The following is a 15,158-nucleotide window of genomic DNA, read 5'->3' on the forward strand; positions in this document are numbered from 1 at the left end:
TGTTATCAGGAGGGACTAGTACCTGGAGAAGGACGCCATGCTTGGTAAAGTAGAGGGTCAGCAAAAAAGAAGAAGACCCTCAATGAGATGGATTGACACAATGGCTGTAATAATGGTCTTAACAATAACAACGATTATGAGGATGGCTCAGAACCTGGCAGTGTTTCAGTCTGTTGTTCATAGGGTTATTATGGGTCAGAACCGACAGCACCTAACAACAACAACATATTTCTAGTGCATTGGGGCACTTGATCTCACTCAAGTTAGTTCTTCATTTTGTACTGACTTGTACAAGGTTCTCATTGAGACTTTGGGACCTTATAAGCCTTGATAAGTTTCACTATAGCTTGCAGTAGTCTCTGTTTCATGTCTGACTTTACCAAGAAAACTCAAGCCCAAATAAGATGAACATGAATATCTCTAATACCGAAATGTGACTAAAGGAAGTTGTAAACTAAGAAAGAACCTAGAAAACGGGCATAGAAGTACAAGAATACACCACTGTTCTTTCATCAGTGTCCCAGGGAGAACGTATCTGGTGGCACCTGAGCTTCATTCCCCAGTGGAGGAGGAAGATAATCTCCCTCAAGGCCACCCACCAATTAGAACTCCCATTGTTCTAACTGCACAAGCACAAGCCATCTTTTGTGACTAATTCACTTTCCCAGGTATCTTGATAACAGGACAGGAAAGCTCTGGTGTTTCAGGCGCTGAAAATTGTAGGTTCTTCTGTAAGCTAATACATGAACATCCTTGTTTACACATCCATTTCTTGTGTGTTTGGGTCTCATAAGTTGGTCCTCAGGATGTAAGCAGAGTCAAGTAGTGTGCGTTAACAAAATCAATTTCATGTCCCTACAGAGATGTCACTTGTCTACAGTGACCACATTGTAGTACTGTCCTCCTTTCAGGCTCTGAGAAAGCAGCTGCCTCATTCCGCTCCTTTGTCTCTCCCTTTTAATTTAATTTAACAACTTTTGTGTAAAACACAGGTCACAAAGCATTTTCACATTATAGTTTATATCCTCTTGATGTCTGGAGGCAAATACTCTCATCCCCATTTTACCTACAAGGCAGTTGAGGCTCAGGGTGGTAAAGTGACTTATCCAAGGATCCACACATCCAGTAAGCTATGGATTATTTCCTTTACTTGTCCTTTAGATATCAGAGTGATTTAAACCCAGATTATCTGAATCAAAATCCCTTCTTTTCTTTACTCTACCATAATACTTCCCAAACTCTCACATCAGTTCAGGCAAGCAACAGCGCTGGTGAAGGAATGGTTGGGGAGGAAAGTTAGAACTCGCCCAAGTTGTGTTTATGTAATATTCTCACTGATCTATATGCTGTTTATTCCCTCTCAGCCCTGGTTGATGATGGAACCAAAAAAGGCTTTTTCAAAATTGGAAACTAAGAAAATTAATCCTCAGAGAAGTTGACTGACTTTTTTGTGGTTGTAGAAACATTGGGAAGTTGATGTTCACTTGTTCCTAAGAGCAAGCATCTGCTGAGCTATTTGGAAACCAAGAAGCAATATTACAATAGCCAGATCATCATCATTATCATCATTTCTATTATTATTAAAATTGGCACTTAGTGAGTGGTTTTATGTGCAAGCCATGTTCATGCACCATCTTATTCAATCCTGACTCTGGCTTCCAAGGTGAAACCAAGTCTTTCCTCCTTCCTTGTTCCTTTACTTTCTCCATACCCAGGAAAATTCCCATAAGGGAGGCATTATATTCCCACTTTAGAGATAATAAAACTGAAGTACAAGAAAATTTATAACTTAAACATTATCACAGAACTAGTAAATGTTGGTGGTAAGATTCATACCTAAGCATTCTGAGCTCAAATGTTCATGCTCCTGACCTCTATCCTATCTTGTCATACTAGTTCACAGTCCATGCTATGTGTCAACAGGGAACTTTTAGATTAAGCAAAGCTTTGAGTGGTGGCCTGAAAGAGAGAAGAAATGGTATGTCCAAATCCCCATTACCATTCTCAGTTCTTGAACTCCTCAAGCCAAAGTCTGTATTCTGGCTACAATAGATTCTGACCCTACTTTACCCACACCCCTCTCATCATTAGCTGTTCCACATATGCAATTACTTTTCCAAGTAATGCTTCCCCCTCTTCTCAATGCCACACCCCTCCTTCCCAACCTGCTTGCTCACTGCCCTTTTCAAGAAAGTCTTCTCAGATGAAACCTTCCACACCCATCTCTCCATTTCTCCACGGCATCTCCACCTCTGTGAAAGAGCTTGCTCTCTGTCATCCCACCCTGTTTCACTGTTGCCTGATCAGCCTCTCCAATTGTTCATGTTCACGTGTCTCAACCCCCCATATGTCATGTGACTCTAGCATCTTCTTTCACTCCCACAAAGCACCCATCCAGGGTAAACAGTGCCATGAACAAAGGAGATTGCAACTCACAGAGAATTTCAAATGCAGTTTATTGAAGCAACAGAAGAAAAAGGGAGTTTAAACCTCTCCACAAAAGATACACAATTGGCTGACACCTTATGTACAAAATCAAAGCAGCACAGAGGTTGTTGCAAGAGAGAAGATACAAAGGAACTTTCCAGAGCATGTGCTCCGTATGTGTGGCAAAGAAGCCATGGGTCCAACTGGCCCTCCTCTGGCTGGCTTAAGGAGGTGCTTCAAAATATAATGTGTGCAGTGGTCATTGCTGGACTATTTCTCAAGCAAAGCACAAGACATGGTCAAAGTCAGGGGACTGACATTGCCACTGGTCTGAAAACTTTGGGAAGCAGGGGAGAAAAGAAAGAGCTAGGGAAATAGGATAAACCAGTATAACTAACTGTAGTTCTTTTCTTCTAGAAGGCTGGGGCAATTGACCTTGGTCTTCTCAAGCATGTTTGGTAGTGATAGAGAGGGAGAACTAACAAGGTAGAGAGCATCTCTTTATCTGGACCCTTGGGAATAAGTGCTGGAGACAAACTTCACACTGGAGCTGCCACCTGAGGTCTTGATGCCCCCAGAGCTGGATCCTCGGCCTCCTGAGGAGATATAGCTGCCTCCGGAGCTCCCACCGCCAGAGATGCCACCCCCCAATCCAGAGCCACCTCTCTGGCCCCCACTGCTGCCTCCAGTGCCATAGCTGATGCTGCTGCTGCCGCCACCACCTCTAGAGCCATAGATAACACTGCTGCTGCCGCCGCCAGAGCCAAAACCACCGCCTCCTCGGCCACCGCCTCCACTGATGCTGGTGTGGCTGGTGCTCACAGCTGCAAGGGGAGACTCAGTTATCTTCAGTCCCAAGTCCCTTTCCAACCCAGCCAAACCTGCACATGTCCCTGAGAAGGTGGCTTATACTTACACACACTCACGTTCGGGGCACACTCTCCAGAGAGCCTGAAGGAAAAAGAAAAGCAAATCTCTCATGACCGTCCAGCCTCACAGGCCCCTTTCCCATGCCCTCCCAGCCTTCTTGAAGACTCTCCAGCTGGATCCCATCTGGGGCTTCTCCAGTGCACTTGTTCTGAAACCTAATTCAGTCTCCTCTGGCGACTCAACCCACTGTCATTTTTCTCAGCATGAATACAAACAGGGAGAAATCTCCATCTAAATTAGACAGGAGGCTTGTGACTAAGGAGGGCCACCTCTAAAAGGCATTGCCTTTGGGCAAGATGACATCTAACCCAATCCAGAAGAAGAATAAATGGTTTCATCTTCACAGAGATGCTACAGCCTTCAAAAAAAGCTTGAGACTGACTCTGGCTCTCAAAGTGAAACCACGTCTTTCCTCCTGAGCCATGTACCTTCCTTCCCACATACCCAGAATAGGCTGCAGTCAGATGGTTGCATCTTCAGCAGTAGTCCACTTACAAGGAAGAAAGCCCACAAAAAGTGGCCAAATTGCCCAGATTCCCTTTCCTACCTGCTCTCCTCTCCTTCCAGGAGGGTTCTGTAGGTGGCAATCTCCAGATCCAGGGCCAGCTTGGTGTTCAGCAGCTCCTGGTAGTCCCGCAGCAGGCGGGCCAGGTCCTCCTTGGCCTTCTGCAGGGCATCCTCCAGATCTGCCAGCTTGCCCTGGGCATCTTTAAGAGCCTTCTCACCACGTTGCTCAGCATCACTGATGGACTGCTGCAACTGAGAGATCTGAAAAAGGAGAATTCAACACATTGTACCTTCTCATATCTCACCCCAAATTGATCTCTCCAGCCCAGTGAGGCTAGTACACTGAATCCAACAGAATCACTGGAGCTTAAGTCGTCTCTTTTGTTCTCCTGCTTCTGACTGGGGAGCAGGGACCCAGCACATCATCATATCGATTTCCTTTAAAAGTCCTTAAAGGAGGTGTGACAATATCTCTTGGCCTGAGTCAAGGCTCTTCTAACCACTACAGATTTGATGTTCTTCTAAACGCCTAACCTCAAATCTCCTGGATGCCTTTCCTCTTACTCACCACCTCTTAAGCCTCACTTTGGCTCATGGACCATACTGACCATCACATCTACTTCTGTACTAGGCTATCTCTCAAGTTCCCTAAAGAAAACCTAGCATGATAGCCAAATTCTGAACGTCAGACTAGTCACCAAAGGAACTGGGGATAATAATGTAGCCTTGGTATGGATTAAAAGAGTCATTACTAGAAAAACACCGTCCAATTACCTGAGGGCCCCTCATTCCTACAGCTGAACACTGGAAAGAGAGATCAAGTACCTGCTTCTTGACATTATCAATTTCAGATCTAAGTCTCTGGATTGTCCGATTCAGCTCAGAAATCTCTATCTTTGAAGTTTTCAAACTGTCGCCGTGTCTGCCAGCGGTGATTTGGAGCTCTTCATACTAAAAATAGCAGATCAAGATAATTAGATGTGGGCAGAGCACAACACAGCTCAGGCATACAAATATAAAAGATAACACAGGATAGCAGGACAAGACACTTCAGGGGAACTAACAAAACATTCAAGCCATTCACCTTAGTCTGGTACAGGGCCTCAGCCTCAGCCTTGCTCTTCTGGGCAATCTCCTCATACTGAGCCTTGACCTCCGCGATGATGCTATCCAGGTCCAGGCTACGGTTGTTGTCCATGGAGAGGATAACATTCGTTTCACTGATGTGAGTCTGTATCTGAGACAACTCCTGCAAGAGGTAATAGTCCAGTGACTCTTACAGTGTTAAAACAAAACAAAATAAGAAAACAGCTTAGATAGAGGGGGTATCAATCAAGATATGGAAAATACGCCTGCATTTTCTTAGGTAGTGGTGGGTTTAGGCTTAAAAGTTCTCAGGGGGTAAACTTGGTTGAAATTAGAAAACGTACCGCTTGGTAGAGTGCTGTGAGGAACTCAACTTCCTGAAGCAAGTTGTCAACTTTGGCCTGAAGGTCCACTTTGTTCAGATAAGCAGCATCCACATCCTAGAGAAGCAACAGACATCATGAAGCCATATTAGTCCAAGGGCAAGTCATCAGCTGTGAGGTGGTTTTCCAAGTAGAAGCTGGGGGTCTACTCCTTTTTACCCCAGCGGGATCGCAATTCCTGAATTACCCTATCCTTTGGTATCACAATCCAGGGACCTTGGCTGACTTGCTGAGAACTTGCCTCCTTGCTTACTGCACCAGGTGCCAAGAAATCAGGAGAAGCAGAATGCCTGCATAAGTCCCGGTCCATGATAATGGGGGGTAGGGGGGAAGCACAATTCCAGATATTCATTGGACCTGGTTCTCCACATCCTGACTTCTTTCTGATTAGTATTTGCAGACCCTCTTTTATTACTCATTTCAGATAGGAGCTTCGTCCTACAGAATTTGCTCACCTTCTTGATGGTCACAAATTCATTCTCTGCGTTTGTCCGCTTGTTGATCTCCTCCTCGTACCTGTCAGAAAGAAGTGATTAGGAGGTGCAGAAGAGGTAAAATCTGAAGTCTATCATTCTAGACTAAAAGTGGCATTCCCTATCATTGCTTTCCTATTACTAACCTAAAACTTCTTGGCCACCCTCTTCTTCTGAGCAACAAAACCACTAAACTACTACCAGCTTTTGAGAAAATGAAAGTTTCCACAAATGTCAACCTTTGCTTCTAACTTAAGACTTAGCAACATAGTGCACCATGGTCTTAGCTTGCCGCTTTCTGGAATCTTTTAGAACAGGAGTTAAGAACTGCCCAGTCAGTCTTCCTTACTTGTTCCGGTAATCCTCCACCAGGTCTTGCACGTTCTTCAGTTCCAATTCCAGCCGAGACCGGTCATTCTGCAGTTGGTCCTTTCTATTTCTGAGGTTGTTGATGTATTGCTCAAATAAGGGCTCTAAGCTCTGGGTTCTAGTGGTAGTATCTATCTGCTGCAGCAGCTCCCATTTTGTTCGCAGCACCTGGTTCTGCTGCTCCAGGAACCTCACCTAAGAACAAAAGACCCATCACTTACTGGTACCCAGTGGGGTCCCATGGCCCCTGAGTGCCAAGGGCCACCACACAGCAAAGTCCATGCCTTACTTGGAAAAGAACTTCAATATCTGTTTTCCTGGCCATGATGGAGAAATAGGAAATAGATGATCAAGTTAACATCATCTTCACAACAAAATCCAACTCACTGCTAAACTCAGAAAAGATTTAATTTGCTTGAGTACAGCGATTATAGTCCGGTTTCAGTTGGAACTTTGGAAGGGAGCAGCTACACAAAACAAAATTATCGCAATTATGATTCGAAATAGATACATGATATTTAAGAGATTTGCCTTCCAATTTGTTTTTTTAGGTAGATTACCATAAAAATTGGCTTGCATTTCCTGAGCACATAGCTTAAAAATACTTTAGGAAAATCCAAAGTTGGTTTCGAAATTTATTGTGGAGAACTTTGAGTTAACATTATTGACTATTCAGCAAAAAGTAACGAAAGGTTTGCGTGTTGTTCCAGAGCTGATGCTTGGAAGTACGGGTATAAAAAATATCTCCACCCTGATCCAGGACCAAAGTAAAATTTCCAGAGGATGGAGCTTTTGACAGCAAAAGATGTTTAGCACTGATTTACTGTGTAATTTCTGCTACAATATCATAATGTACTCTGTTCACGCTGAGCTTCCTATTTATGGTGAGGAAGACCCTTCCAGGGTTCTCACTTGCACCCCAGAATGTTCAGTTAGCCCCATTTCTATTATCTCCATTAAACACAATTGAGTCACAATTCTGCTCAAGTGCTGAATAAGAAAACACTTGGAGATAAATGTCAAATTGACCCTCTGTTTAGGTGGACCACAGACCTCCCTCTCCAACAGAGAGATGAGTCATTAGCATCATTCACACACATACCACTAACATGTCTCTTACCAGACCATCCCACAAAATACCCTTTTAATCATTCAAACACAGAAAACATTCCTTGGCTGTAGGAATCTCAGCTGAACCTGGAGCAACTCTCCCAATGCAGTGATCAGGAAAACTCACCTTGTCAATGAAGGAGGCAAACTGGTTGTTGAGTGACTTGATTTGCTCCCTTTCTTGAGACTTGATTTTTTGGATCTGAGGGTCAATCTCCACATTGAGGGGCTGCAGAAGGCTTTGGTTGATGGTGACTTCATGAATGCCACCAGGGGGGAAGGCAGGCCCAGGCCCATAAATACCTCCAAATCCACCACCTCCAAAACCACCTCCACCAAAACCACCTCCGCTGCCAAAACCACCACCACCACCAAAACCTCCACCGCCATAACCGATACCAAAGCCACCACTACCAAAGCCACCACCACCAAAGCCACCACCTCCATAACCACCACCAAAACCACAACGTCCGCCTCCTCTAGCTACACTTATGGAGATACTCTTATTGCCACCAAGGCTAACAAGACTCCGGCTTCCAAAGCCTCCTCCACCACCACCACCGCAGCTTGAAAATCTCCCACCACTTCCTCCACTACGGCGCACAGAGCTGCTGGTGAACCGGCGCTGACAGCTGACAGCCCCAGCAGAGCCAGAGCTGAAACCTCCTCCACTCCGGTACCCAGACTTGGAACTAAATTGTCGACTCATGTTGACTTAGAGAAAAGTACGAGCAAAGTAGAGAGGGAAGGAGCTAAACACTCCTCTACCCCAAGCACAGAGACTTCCCCTTATATACGGGGAGCAAATTGGGCTTGGTCCTCCAGAGTCAGCAGAGATGCAGTGCCTGTCGAGGGTTTGGCTTGCCTGCAGCCATACATGATTTTTACGAGCCTCAACAGTACGATAAACACTACACACCTAGCTCCCAGGATGAGGTCTCAAAATTGCTGTGCAGGCAAGATCGGCTCATGTGGTAATCATTTTATCAGACAAGATCTCTCTTTGAGTGTTCATGACTTTGGAAAAGCAGGACCCCACATCTGATATCTGGTGCTTCTTGGTAGGATTTCGTAACTCCCTGTCATGAAGCCATGTAAGTTTCCATTCTTGCCTTACCCTTGTAAGCTGCTAAGCCCAGTCTCTCTGCATGCATGGCAGGTGCAATTCCCCACTCATGAATCTCAGAAGGAACTCTCTGGCCCCTTTAATTTTTGAGATCTACCCTCCAAACCCCAGAGCTCACCAAGTTATATCTCCTGACTCACAGTAAGGGATTTAATAAGTAAAAAATTAAAAAAAGAAGTTTTTGGGTTTTTTTTTTTTAATGTTAGCTCTATAAGCATACTACATTCATATTAAACAAAGGAAGCTATCATACATCAGGATGCATGGGTAGGTGCTCTGAACAGACCAGAAGGGAAAAGTCATATTTTTGTCTAAGTTCCCTAGTTTCTCCATTTTCTCAAAGACAGCCCAGTGCAGAAGACAGACACTAGGACACAGATACCAGAGGCAGGACACGGGCACCAGCAACAGAAAACAGGTGCATTGGGTGGCAGGCAAACACAACTTGACGTAGCACACGGGTAGTGAAATGAGCAAACGGAAGCTATTTAATATGTTTTTTAAAGCAAAGGTATAGAGATGAAACTTGTAGGCTGATGGTTCAAACCTCATACTGCACTACAACAGAGATGAACATAGGTTTGGAAGGGAGGATAATGATGGAAGCCTAAAAAGCCTGATGGGAGAAGCATTTAAATTGTTTCTGGAAGTAATAATAATAATAGCTAACATTTATCAAAAATTGACCATGTACCAGGCACTGTTCTACACATTTTGTATGTATTAACTCATTTAATTTTCACAAATTTATGAGATAGATGCTATTATTATCCTCATTTTAAAAAAGAGGAAACTGAGGCACAGAGCTTGACTAGCCTGCTCATATTTACACATATGCTAAGTGGCGTAGTTGGGATTTGAACCAAGAATGCTTGACTCTAGTGGGCAAGATCCTAACTAGTCTGTTGTACAGCAGCATAGCAACTGAATCCAAGGTGTTCAAACAGCATGGGGAGTTGTCTCACTGCAGAGAGCTCACAGGGCAGGAGGTCTAGCTTGTCCCTTTGAATCTATGGCTCCTGGCACGTGACCAGCGCTCAAGAAATGTTTCTTCAATTAATTCTGAGAAGAACATTGGAAGCACAGAGTTTGGTGAGGTGTTTTCTTCTGTTCAGGTGCACAAGAGCCCAGTGTGCTTTGCGGTAAACCAGGAAACCCCAGGGACCTTCCTGGATAGCAGCACTTGATCAACATTAATGGATAGTAGCAGCATTGAGATCTGGAAAGACCAGAACTCCATGCAGACTTTCATTCAGAGACTTCTTAAAAGCTTGGCATGCTCCTCACGCTTGCATGTAAACAAGCAAGTGGGGAGAAGCCAGGTCTAAGCTCAGCTGGCTCAGAGCAGCTCTGTAGGAGGTAGCAAGCGATAAATCATGGACCTATTATAGGAAGTCTCTACTAGAGAATATAGGATGTGTAAGAGAAGGGGAGTCTTGAAGACCACCTGGTCCCATTGCCCTGTGCTTCTGAACCAGAAAGCTGAATGTCAGTGCTCTCTGCCCGACACCTCACCAGAGCCTTGTTCCTCCTCCCTTCCAGTAGTTTATGCTACACCCTCCTCCAGAAAGTACCCCTCACCTCTTCCCCCACCATGGCACTTCTCTCAGACTGTGTCCTAGCACCCTGTAACATGGTTGGTCTGCTAAACCAACAATCTCTTTAGGGAATGAGTAATCCAGCTCCTGTTCTTGATCGAGAACTATGGGGACTGGGATAGTCTTGGCATGGTTATGACTGTTACCTAATAGTCTTCTGACAGGCAATCAAAATTCTTTAATTCAGTATACTCCCTCATGAGACATATCATTCTGTACAATCGATTCCTTCTAGCATTTTAGAGGGGCGTGCATATGTGTACAAACGCGTAAGTGTGTGCATGCGTGTGTTTGGTCTTTCACCTCTGCCAGCCAAAGTAAATCTTTGCACCAACCTGTGCCTCCACCCCCAAACTAAGAAACTGACCATAGAGAAAACTCAAAGAGGTGGATGGTTAGGCAAGTGGTAGACAATTTATTTATAGAGCTGCAAAAACTTACTCTATGTGCTACTTACTGTGAGGAAGGAGTGTTGCAAGAGTTAGAAGGAACAAGAAGGCATAAAAAATCACCATCAGCTTACAACTTGCACAGTTCACCAGGGACATACACAAACAAGAGCCCTGAGAACGAGGCAGTCAAGCGGTTATCATCCCATTTTACAAAACAGAAAACTGAGGCTCAGAGATTAAGTGACTCTGGATACACCAGCTAGGAAAAGACACAACAGAGACTAGAAACCAAATTTTCTGATTTCTATTCAAGTGTTCTTCCTCTTGAACTGAAGAAGAGGTTCAAGGACAGGCACATGGAATTGGTGCCTATGAATAAGTGCACAGAGAATCATGGAATATTCCCATCCACAGGGACCCAAAGACTACACCATCTAACCTGCCTATCAGATAATTGAGAATGCAGGCCCAAAGAAGTAAAAAAAAAAATGTCCAAGTCATTCAGTCAATTGCTGGAACAATCACTTCAACTTTTGAATCAAACTCCTAGTCTCTTTCCACTGCTCACTTTTGAGGCAACCCAATGGAATTAGAAATTGTAATGTTGCCAGTTAACCAAATTCAGCATTTTCTCTGCCTTCCCCAGGATTGTGGTGGATGTATGGGGACATTAAAAATAAAATGTGGGACAAAGATGTAAACCATACACCCTCACTCCTGGCTTATTTGTGTCTTCTGCATTTGTAAAAAAGAGATAAAATGAATGGAGAAAAGCGCACTGGCATCTATGGTGCACCAGCTATGTGCTAGGTAGTATGTATAATCTCATTTACATGTCAAAAAAGTCCACATGGTGGTAGCTATTAACCCATTTTAAAGAAAAGATAACTTTGGTTCACAAGGTTAAAATACTTGTCCAAGGTCACCGAGTTGGTAACCAGTAGATTTGGAACACAGAACCAAGCTTGTCACACTCCAGCATGCATGGCTAACTTCACCCCCTATGCCTTCTCTTATCCTTGGCCTGCCTTCATCACTGCATCACCTACATTTTCCCCTGCTCACTCTTTCACCCAGCCCCACACGTTGACTCTTCCTCTTCCATGCTTTGCTCAGACTATCCAAACCTCCTCTTCCCTTTTCCGTCTTCCAAACCCACTTCTACTCTTCTTTTCTCTGAAAAGCCTTCCAATTGCCTCGGCAAATCAGTCTACAGACCCCTGTCCATGATCAAGCTCTGGGCACCTAAGATCTCAGTTCCCGAGCATTTGGGTCCTGAACCTGTTTTCAGTCCATCCAGCCATGAGGGTAAATGCCACATCTACTCTACTCTGGACAGTGGACAGGCCCACGTCTCACCACCTCCAGGGAGTTTTCCTTGAGTAACACACTCGACCACTCAGTTGGTTTCTTTCTCTAAGTTCAATTGCTGCCAGATTCAAGTATATTTTAACCTACCAATTGGCTCATTTTCACACGTGTGTGTGCACGCTGTGGGTTCCTGTGTACACGTGTGTATGTGTGTGTGTTTGGTCTATAAGGCTTTTGAAAGCAAGACTGAGTCCTCCATGTCTTTAAGTGCCTTCCCAGCACCCCTCTTTTCCCAGCCTCCCACATGGTCCCCTGCATCTAAAGGGTGCTCCCGTCAGTGCTGGATGACAGAGCACTAGAACACTTCCAGTCCTAGGGACCCACACACACAACTCAGAGCTGATCACTGAGGGGAGACAGCCACAGGTCAGCTGCAGGGCATGGACAGGGGCAGGTGTGTTGATGTTCTGAGAGATTTTTGAGGGAAGGGATTGAGAAAAGAGTTGAAGACAGACATGCAATGACAAGCCACCCAGCCCTGCGGGACTCCACAGGGACGTGGGAGAAGAAAATTTCAGGGGAGTGGGGAAAGCTGAAGCCTGGGAGGAGTAAAGCGGAATCACAGACAATGGAGAGGCGGGGTAAGATGTTGAAAGCTGACACCAGCATAGGAGGGGCCAAGGCTTCTTATACAGGCAGGAGATGTGCAGCACCAGGGACAGTCTGAGTTTGAGACTGAGGCAAAGAGGCTCCCAAGGGCCCTTCACTAGCAGGTCTGGGGCACAGCAGAAGCCAGAAAGGGGGAAACCACAGATGAGTGTGTAAGAGAGGGGTGATGGAGTTTGCCTTACTTTGTGGCATGGAGTCAGCCAGGCCTGGGTTCCACTGCTGACTCGGCCAGTATTTAGCTGCCTGACCCTAAGCAGGGCACTTACCCTCTGATTCTTAGTTTCCTCCCCTGAAAAAATGGGGATTACCTACCATACAGGGAAACTTCCATACAGTGGATGAAAGATGGAGCAAGGAAGGTAGATTCCCTCTCACCCTTGCTTTTGGAAGGACACAGAAGCTAATTTTTAAAATAATCTGGAAAAACTTGGGACTAGCCCCTATTTGACTAGAAATAGTGAAAAGACCAGGAAAGAAAATTTAAGTTTTGGGAATGAGGCCGCCTTGTAAGACAAAGCCGTAACCAGTTGCTGTCAAGGCAATGCCAACTCACAGAAACCCCACGTGTATCAGAGTAGGACTGTGCTCGAGGGGGCTTTCAGTGTGAGCTGTCCAGAAGTGGGTCGCCAGTGCTTTCTTCCAAGGCACTTCTGGGGGGACTCCAGCCTCCAAAACTTTATTTAGCAGCCAAGCACACCAACAGTTTGTACCACCCATGGACAGAGAAAGCCTTAAAAAGCAAAATCAAGCCTGTTGCTGTGGAGTTGATTGATTCCAACTCATAGTGACCCTTTAGGACAAAGTAGAACTGCCCCCATAGGGTTTCCAAGAAGCGGCTGGTGGATTCAAACTGCTGACGTTTTGGTTAGCAGCCCAACGCTTAACCACTGCGTCACCAGGGCTTCAGGGAGAAAGACTTAGGAGGTCATAAATCTGTAATAGTGAAACTGGGACCAAGAAGAAATGCTGAGCACACTTGAAGCTGAAGGGAGCTAGGCCAACCAGAAGAGCCCTTTCTTTCATCATGGATCACCCGCTCTGTGGAGTGGGGACGAGCACCAAGGCTGGGCGCAGTGGGCAGGCCTGGAAGCAAGCCACATACTCGGCACCCCCAGAGGCCTTTCTAGGCCTGGGATTGGGATGTTTGGGACCTACCTTCCATGTTAGAGAACTGCCCAGCACCCTAAGATCCCAGTTTAGCCTTGCAACAGAGCATTGGTCGAACTGAAGACATCCAGGCAGTTTCCTGGAGCAACTGGAAAGCTGATAAAACCAGGGCAACACCTCCAACAAAATCATGGGAGTTACACTGAGCTTAAAGAGGGGCTGTTGGAGCATACGGCTCACTCATTTGAAGATAAGATACATCCTGGGCCACAGGGCTGGGTAACTGAAGGTGAGGCAACAGTCTCTAGAGGCTCTTCCAAGGACTTTCCCAACCCAGAAAGGCACATCTCAGCCAAGGTCAGATGGAGTTAGAATCGTACTGAGCCAATGGTTGTTCCTCCTGTCCACCATGTCCCAAGATCAAAATCTCTGTAGTTGGAGAAGCAGGTGGAGTTAAATTTAGATTCCCAGAGCACCCTGCCCTGCCACAGCCTCTCAGAGGGAGGAGCAGCTGGTAAGCTTTCCCTGGGACTCATAACACTCTGAGTGCTATGCTCTCTCCTGCCTGCCCCTCTGCTTGAGTAATGGATGGGGCTGTTTTATCTTCCCTCTGAGTATCTGCCTTGTGGGCATAACATTGAAAAGAAGCAGTGATGGAGTGCTCCAAGGTCCCTGGAAGAGCCACAGAGCCCCCATATGTGATCTGCCCAGCCCTCTCACAGGGCCAGTGAGAATCTAACAAGAATGCATGTGGGGTATTTTGTACATGGCAAAGGGCTATGGAATTGCTTGTTGTTTTCATTGAGGTGAGACGTGTTTGCTTCCAATGGGATCGCCTGTTGTCTCCAATAGGAAAAAGGAAAGCCTATACCAGGGCACGTCCTCCAGTGTCTTTAGTGCCAGCTCCCATTGCTCAGGAATCTAGAGTTGTTCCTTCCACTCCAGAATGAAAACTTCTCATTTGGACTCCAAAATTCCCATGAGTAACTCCCCTCCCTTCTGGCGTTCATTTCTCATGACCCTGACCCACAGAATCTCCATTCCAATATTCCTAGGATTCAAACACATGGTTGCCTCCATCTGTCCCCCATCCTCTATGATTGAGATGGTCAAGACTTCCAGAGAGAAAGGCAAGGTTATGTTTTCCAGGACAGTCTCAATTCCTTCCCAGAGGAGAAGGACAGGAAAGATAACCTCTGGTTAGTCTTGTTATTGTGCTTTTTCCCAGAGCCAACTGGATTCCCTAAGAACCTCACAGGCACATGCACACTCCCAGAGAAAATCAAATCCATACTCTGTAATAGGGCTGGTGGTGCCAGAAAACCTTAGCTTTATTTTATGGTCTTGGCTAAGACCTTTGCCCTCTGCATGACTTCATCCTTCCCTGGCATCTGATTTTATTTTTTCAAAATACAACATAAAGAGTAGAATTCTTTCCCTCTCAGGTTCCACCACATAATGCTTAGGGCAGCAAAGATGTGACGTGCCACCCACATATCCCCATTCCATGCTTCACTCTCTCCCTAAGCCTCCTGCCAACCTTTAATTGATAGGAAACTCACTAACTCCCCAAGGGACCTCTCCCACCTCGGGATTAAAAGAAAGGTGTTTCTTCTATTGAGCCAAAATCTGCTGTAGTTCCCACCTGTCCACTTGGGTGTTCAGCTGGG

At 45.5% G+C, this 15,158-nt stretch overlaps 1 protein-coding gene across 1 annotated transcript; it reads right to left on the reverse strand.

The window, feature by feature from the left end:
- Positions 1-2,928: 2,928 nt before the first annotated feature.
- KRT1 (keratin 1) lies at positions 2,929-7,994 on the reverse strand. The gene is made up of 9 exons (XM_049881557.1): positions 7,413-7,994; positions 6,156-6,370; positions 5,789-5,849; positions 5,295-5,390; positions 4,949-5,113; positions 4,690-4,815; positions 3,905-4,125; positions 3,344-3,378; positions 2,929-3,251 (listed from the first exon to the last, which is right to left on the reverse strand). Exons 1-9 carry the CDS (start codon positions 7,992-7,994, stop codon positions 2,929-2,931), a joined length of 1,824 nt encoding a protein of 607 aa, XP_049737514.1.
- Between the last annotated feature and the right edge of the window lie 7,164 nt (positions 7,995-15,158).

This window comes from Elephas maximus, chromosome 4 (genome assembly GCF_024166365.1).
Source record: "Elephas maximus indicus isolate mEleMax1 chromosome 4, mEleMax1 primary haplotype, whole genome shotgun sequence".
Taxonomy (NCBI): Eukaryota; Metazoa; Chordata; class Mammalia; order Proboscidea; family Elephantidae; genus Elephas; species Elephas maximus.

Excerpts from the sequence above, each read along its gene's own strand:
- KRT1 (XM_049881557.1), bottom strand. The coding sequence starts at position 7,994 with ATGAGTCGACAATTTAGTTCCAAGTCTGGGTACCGGAGTGGAGGAGGT. Across the intron at positions 4,816-4,948 it reads AGGCCCTGTACCAGACTAAG|TATGAAGAGCTCCAAATCAC; the intron begins GTGAATGGCTTG and ends TGCTATTTTTAG. Across the intron at positions 3,379-3,904 it reads CTGGAAGGAGAGGAGAGCAG|GCTCTCTGGAGAGTGTGCCC; the intron begins GTAGGAAAGGGA and ends TTTTTCCTTCAG.